This window comes from Podarcis filfolensis, assembly GCF_964270895.1.
Source record: "Podarcis filfolensis genome assembly, chromosome: 10".
In the NCBI taxonomy this organism is placed as follows: domain Eukaryota; kingdom Metazoa; phylum Chordata; class Lepidosauria; order Squamata; family Lacertidae; genus Podarcis; species Podarcis filfolensis.
In genome coordinates, this window is record NC_139612.1 from 4,658,091 (window position 1) to 4,665,699 (window position 7,609).

General features: G+C 41.0%; 1 protein-coding gene across 2 annotated transcripts in view; it reads left to right on the forward strand.

The window, feature by feature from the left end:
- SEMA3C (semaphorin 3C) overlaps positions 1 to 5,913 on the forward strand; it is a 126,737-nt gene extending 120,824 nt beyond the window's left edge. The window contains exons 18-19 of one of the 2 annotated variants that reach the window (XR_014539392.1): positions 911 to 2,350; positions 2,528 to 5,913. Coding sequence is in view for 1 of the 2 variants with exons in the window: in XM_083575137.1 (XP_083431263.1) it covers positions 911 to 1,324 (414 nt within the window). In the remaining variant the exon portion in view is untranslated. Of the gene's footprint in view, positions 1 to 910 lie in introns of both variants that reach the window. The other variant, XM_083575137.1, reaches the window with a different exon arrangement.
- The last annotated feature ends 1,696 nt before the right edge of the window (positions 5,914 to 7,609 follow it).

Genomic DNA, 7,609 nt, shown 5'->3' on the forward strand with positions numbered 1-7,609 from the left:
TGTGGCTCTCCAGATGTTGTTGGACTACAACTCCCATCATCCCTAACCACTGGTCCTCCTAGCTAGGGAAGATGGGAGTTGTAGTTCAACAACAGCTGGAGACCCAAGTTTGAGAAACACTGGACTACAAATTCCGTCACCCCTTCCCACTGGCTAGGCTGCCCGAGGCCGATAGCAGCTGAAGTCCAAAATGTCTGGAGGGCTATAGGTTCCCCACCTCTGCTTTACACCCCCAGTTTGAAATTGTCTTCTGGAAAATGTGTTTTTATGGTTTAAGCCTCACCAGTGAGGTATGTAGTTGTGAGTTCAAGTCCCATGATTTTCCTGACTCGCCAAGACATGAGCTCTGTGTTGTCAATTTCTTTCTAATGGCCTCTGTGACACACAGAAATACAACACGAGAAACAGTATGTTCCAGGTCTGAAGTTTTCAGTGGTGGCTCCCTGCTTGTGTAATGTTCTCCCTGGGGAGGCTTGCCTCTGCGCCGTCATTACATATCTTCAGCTGACAAACCAAAACATTCCTTTTTAACCAAGTTTTTAACCATCTTGGCTTTTAACCATCAGGCCTTTCTGCTTGGGTGAAATCTTTTAATGTACAGTTTTAATGTTTGTTTGCTTAAAATATTGTAAGTCACCTCAAGTTGCGGGGCAAAAAACTGACTAATTAATAAATAATAATGAGGATGTAAAAACAAGACTAAACTTATTAGTTACTAATAATAAAGGCACTGCTGTGTTTAATAGCTCTCCCTTAGAAATAGATTTCAAGCAGGGTGTCTAGTGGAAAGAAAATGGCTTGCTTAGCTTATATATCTTGTATATCTAGATAAATATGGATTTTTCTTCTATTTTACTGGTCATATTCAAACCCATGACATTAGAGCACATGCTGTCTGTCTGTCTTCTAGGTCAAACTTAATGAAAGGATCATATCAACCGAACAAGGGCTCTTGATTCGCTCTGTCCAGGATGCTGACCGAGGGCTTTATCACTGCATTGCGACGGAAAATGGCTTCAAGCAAACGATAGCAAAGGTGAACTTCAAGGTGTTAGATTCAGACACGGTGGCCTTCATGACTGAAAAGTGGTCCCCGTGGACCTGGGCTAGTTCACTCCAGTCTCTGCCCTTCCATCCAAAGGACTTGGCGGGAGCCTTCAGCCACTCGGAACTGCAGATGATTAATCAATATTGCAAAGACACGAGGCAACTTGGCCAGCAGGCCGAAGATTCCCAGAAGATGAGAGGGGATTATGGCAAGTTGAAGGCTCTCATCAACAGCAGGAAAAGCAGGAACCGAAGAAATCAATTGCCTGGGTCCTAAGGTTTTGCCTTGGAGCATCAAACTTTTTTTCATACCCTCCCTCAAGGGATTTTGGGGTTTTTGTGGGGGGGGGGTTGTTTTCCTGCTGAGAGCATAGACAAAACATTAGCAAAGCAAGCCCGAAAAAAGATAAAAGATCACGAAATGCAACCTACATAAGCTAAAGAGGAGGGCAGGCGGGAAACCACAAATCCAAAGAGATTTATTTGTGAAGTGCCCACTGACACCAGATAGATCCTTAACTTTAACACCAGATGGTTTGCCTTAACCCATTTTCTTGCATGACGTTTAGATGCCATCTTTCTCTTCCTGAGAAGGGACACAGAAATAGACACGCCAGATCTCACACTTGGTGGCAAATCAAGGGAAGCGTTTGGGTTAAGAGGGATGTACTAAGTGTTGTACGAACGTCTCTTCCATATATGTCTCTGTTTATGGTACATTGCATTGAAAAGCTCTGAAGCAAGCACTTAGAAGTCCGTTTCTCGTCTTAGTATTGAAAACACAGCTCAGGGCTTCTCAAATGTAACGTGGGAGCGGTAATGATTATATCTCCTTCCCTCTTAGTGGGGTTCATTACATGTACAGCTTACTCCCAATCTTTTTTGACATGGTAAACTCTCTGTCATGTGACTCTATTGCTTTTAAATATTTTTTTTCTTCCTCAGAAAGCTTCAGTGCAGCTTACCTTTGGATTCCCAGTCCAGGGACAGAACTGCTAGGTTTCAGGAGTCAAACTGCGCTATGTGTTATTTGATCCTTATGTAGCCAGTTAATTGTAGGCAATGAATATACTTTATGAATGCAAGAACAGAGCACTGGCAGCTACTACACCTTTTAAAACCAGGATAAAATCACATGGGCTGTAGAGGCAGGCGGTGTTGAGCTGCTATTAGTAGTCCTGTGCCCTTTGGTATTTCAATTTGGGGGGGGCATTTGCCTTGGGAAACCAGCATAGGTGGGTGCAGGAGGGCAATAGGACCAAAGTTAAGCACTTTTGAGGCTGCAATCCACACTTACCTGGGAGTAGGGATGGGGGAGGAATTCGATTCAGTTTGCATTGAAAGGAGAAGCTACCTAATTCACACTTTTGGAAGCCATACAGAGGCATCATTCAAAGTTTGCACTTCTCTCAATTTTGCAATGCAGTTCTACAACCAAGTAATGCATACAAATGCATAAATTCACCCATCCCTACCTGAGATTCAGTCTTACTGAACTCAGTGGAGCTGTGTTTTGGCAATGTTGTAATTTTGATGACTCCAGCGGACTTGGAGATTGAACACATTAAAACGGGGGAGGGCAGACTTCAGGTTTGTGGGATCTACCTTATTTTCTTACTGGAACACTGAGACACACCAAGTGGATCCAGAGGTAAAGGATTAGAGTTAAAAGAGCCCGGGAATTTGTTTTGAGTAACAGAACTGAACAGAACTCCCAGTCCTCCTATTCAAAAATTCACTTAGTCACTCCCTTTTACTCATGTCAGCAGTATAATTTTAAGAGGAAAATCATTTTGTTGTTGCCATTGTTGTTAAGCAATGAAGTGTCAGAAATCCTTGCTGATCTGCTTCAAATCACCCACTGAACTACGTCTGCCCACCCCTGTCTCAAAATACACCCACCTCTCCCCCCCTTTGTGTATTTGAATAAGGGGAGGGGAGAGATAATTTTGAAGTTGAAAACTTCTATGAGACTGTATAGAATTTACAGCCTCCATTAGGTAAGCATATTTGTTTAAGACCACCACCATTCTGCCGCAATTTTAGACTCTTTCCTTCTACCTTCAAGTAACTTATGTCAACCAGAGGTTTTGCTCTTCTCCCAGTGATCATGAAGAAACCACTTCTGCCAAACTACATCATCCGCCTTCCAGTCATCACAGCTCCTCAGTGCATTCCAGCCTTAGACATGACACCCAAATTGTCAATCGGAAAGCACAGGACTGAGGTGCGCCTGATGCGTCTCAAGAGATGCTATTGAAAACAGAATCCACATTGTGAGTTGTCCTCCTTTCCCTTGCAACATTTAGGGACACTAAACCATGGCATGATGGGATCATGGTGTGTGTGTGTGTGTGTGTGTGTGTGTGTGTGTGTAAAACTATACAATGTCACAGAGACATCCAAGTTACAAAACCAAAATATTTTGGGCCTTCACAAAATGAAGCTACCTCCTGTAGTCTGAACGCTGGTCCTTTATAGGTCCTATTTTCTGAGTGCTGCAGTTACCTGTTTGGCTTTTTTCTTCTTCTACCAAGCACATTCAAAGTACAGTTGATACAACATTTAATATCATTTATAACGTTGTAATTGCTTCCAGATGAAGGACGGCGGCTGATAAGCTTTCAAGGGCACAATTTATTTCTCTTAACAGCCAAGTATGGTTGTATCTGACTAGGCGCCCATGAGGCCTGAGGAAGGACAACAGTTAACATGCTTTATTAAAAACAAAATGTTGGCAATATGTGTGGTTCAGTTAACAAAGTCAGTAGAGCTTTCTTTTCCATAATAATATTTTTAAAGCTGCTTTATATATAGTTACAATGGTATGACTGTTTAAGGGATAAAACTTAAACATTTCCCCCCCACACCTGCTGCATGAAAAATGTGTGTATCTAGATAAAGACCCTTTATTGGTTTGTAGACACTTCCACGCTGCAACAGATCTCCAGCATTTATGAAATCCAGGTCTTCAGCTAAGTATAATCATTATAGATGACTGTGAAATAGTTTACACTAGATGGCAATAATGTGTCTAAGGCTTTGTTCACCCATTACGCTTACAGTAGCCTGTGGAGCAGAGCAACTCCAGGGTCATGGAAATAAAGCAAATGTCCTGCTTGGAAGCCAGTCTCGGGCTCATGCTAGCTTCCTTCACCATCTTGTATGAGGCAAGGCCTGCTTGCTTGGCCCAAATCTAGTAACGTGTTTATCCTTTCTTGTCAGAGATAGATAGCAGGAGTAAGTCTTATATGTACATATGGTAGGTAACCCAAGGTATGGGCATGGCCGCAACCCATTCATCATTTTGGTTGCCTTTTCCATCTCTACAAGATCTCCTTTGATATGTGGTGACCAGATCTGTATATAGTATTCCAAGTGTTGTCACACAATGCATAGCTATGTATAAAGGTATTACAGTATTGCCGGTTTGATTTGTAATCCTTTTCCTAATGATTCCAAACACGGAATCCACAGCTGCCGCACACTGGGTCAGTCTTTTCAATTAAGCTGCCAACCACGACCCCATCAGTGGATATGTGGAATGAGGATTTTTTTGGTGCAGTGTGCATGACATTGCACTTGCTTGCCTGGAACTACATTTGCCATTTCATTGTGTGTTTGCTTAGCTTGGAGAGTTCATTCTGGGGCTCTTCACAATCCACTTTTGTTTTGACCACTGCAAAAAAATGGTCGTGTGACTGTTCATCCCTCACTTCAGATCATTTATGAACAAGTTTAAAAAGCAAGCGGAGGATTTCCTACATCCCTTTATGATGGGAACTGACCGTTTTTCTTGCTCTCTGCTTCCTCTTCTTTAACAAGTTACCATCAACACATGCCAAATGGAAAGAAAACCAGACCTTTTCTTTTTTGTTCTGTTCCTAGCGAGTGTGTACACCATCCCACAAAGACACTTCAAGCCGGAGTCCCACAGGAAGCAATTGAACTGAACTCACTTGATGATTCATTTGTCATTGTTCTCATTTGGAATTAAGGGCAACAAACCTTAGGAATATTTGGCCTATTCCATCCTGAGACCAGACCACCAGGTTTACCTCCAAACACAGAGTTGCTAAAATGTGATGAACAAACCTATTTTTTACATGTACAGGGTAGTTTCCATTAAGAGTTTTTACATGTTCAGAGTTTATCCCCATATACGTAACATGAACACTTATGTTTATAATATTGGTTTGTTTGTTTGTTTGTTTGTTTGTTTGTTTGTTGCTATTTAATGTCTTCCTGTTTTGAGGATACTGACAAAAGGGTTGTATCCAATGGATTCTATGATTTCCCCTTCCTCTCCTCTTCCTGAACACACCCAAAATCTGCTCTATCGGGGGGGGGGAGTGTCTGCAACTGTTTGGAGCAGATTTTGAGGGTGTGAAGGGGGCTTCAGGGAAGGGGAAGTTCTGTTGTGCACGTGGAACTCTGCTGCATGAACAGAAAAGAGGCATTGGAAGCAACCCCCTGTATATATTTGCATTTGTTTAAAAAATGTTTTAAATGCCGTCTTCTGGTCATAACTTTGCCAAATGTAAAGAAAGTCAATACTATTCAACGGTGTGTACGAAATTTGTTTTATGACGCCTTTGTTGTCGTTTGTAAAGTTGGATTGAAATCTTCATTCAACCATGTGTTCTTTGTGATAATTGCTATTGTAGATATGTGTATTTCATTTTTTTAAAAAAAAACAACCACCCCCTTTTTCAACCAAGTATGGTAATGTGTACAAATTTAGCATGATGAAACCCATTACGGTGAATACTCAGTAGCCCTTGGATTAAAAATAAAAGTAACACAATACTATTTAACCGAATATCCCAAATGTTATTTGCCTGAAAAATAAAGGGCGTTTGATCAGTTTTATGAATGGTTTTCCATGGGGGGGGGGGATATGGGGGGTGGTTGTGGGGGAATATGTAACTCTTTTGCTAGAAACATTTGACCACATGTAATACAGAGCTGAAAATGAGACAGAAATTATGTTCTTAATTTGTTCCAATGGATGGTGGCCAAACGACCCAAGAGGCTAAAATCCATTTGGAAATAATAATTTTAAATCCCTCAACAGAAGACTAGTGAATGCATTTCAGATAGAAGCATAATACCAAAGAAAAAAGAAAAGTACATTATGCGGTGATGAATCTTGAGTAAGGGAGAAATGATGCACAGCATATGCAAATAATGATTATATGGAAATGCAAAATAGAATATGAATATGCTTTTAAATAGTACTCTACTCAGAAGAACAGTATGCCAGATTAACATTAACTACTACTTAACTCTCTATTACCAAACATCTCAGAAACCCTTTGCTCCTCACTGATTGCTTCCCTTTAATTCCTCCTTTTATCGCAACGTAACTTCTTTCTATTAGCAAATGAAAGGCCGCGGGGTAAACATCTGCAGAAACAGTTTTCCATTGGTGGACATGGTCCCAAGTCTTATTGAGATACAGGGAGAGGCATGAAGGCCACTCAGTGCTGCTAGCCACAGGGAGTAACAAATATTGCACCTTCTTCACACTGGTACATTATCTTAGCTTGATTAAGGCCTTGTCAACATTTGTGCTTCTCACACAGTCCAGACTGAAAAACATTTCTGCCTTCAAGATAGGCATTCGGGCCTATTTCAGTCATGAGCCAGAGCTTATGCTGTTTTCCTGATGCTTTCTTACCTAACAAATTCTCTGCTTTATGCCACCTTTCACATGATGCAAAAGCCAGTCCTGGAAATCCAGTGGAGGTTTAGAATTCATTTCTGTGTTAATTGTAAAAATATATATTAAAAAATCCATTTGCAAACCAGCTAACTTGTAAAATTCTAGGAGTTTTGCATTGTAATTTCATGTGATAAACTTTGAGGTAGCATACACTTCTTTCAGACTGTTCAAAATTAACTAGGACATGGCAGCATATCAGTCAAAAAGCCACAGTTCCATAATGTGACAGGTACTGCAAAGGGAATGTTGGAAATCGGGACAGAAGCACTAGCATTAAAAGTAGGAAAACTAGCGCAATAAACCCCACGTCTGAATGCAGTCTTAAGTTATCATGGCAACTGAAGCAAACATTAGAGGCTTCAGGCGAAGGAAGCAACCAAAGAGCTTTATAACTTGCCTTCTTCCTCGGTCTTTTGTGTTCTGCATAGAAGCTGTCAGTTTTCAAAGAGAAGTAGTTCTTTCCAACCTTCTAAGTCTGTGGAATCAACTGATGTACAATCAGTCTTTTTTGTGCCCAATGAGATATTAAAGGCTGAGATGGAATTTGGGGAAGCAAAGAAAATTGGTTCACCTCAAAACTGCCTTACGAACAAGTCAACTAAGGGATTGCATTTGTGTCTCAGGGATTGGTACTGGAGTCAATGTACAGAGCAAATAAGCATTTTGTGAGCACTTCGAACTGTATCCGCTTCATTAAATCAGATCCGAATGCCAGACTTAAATATGAACCAGAAGATACCTTGGCCCTTGCATTAAAGGAAGTTGTAGGCCTAACGTGTAAAGCCAAGGGGGATTTGAAACAAAATTCTACACTGCTAAGTACTCTAGAACAAG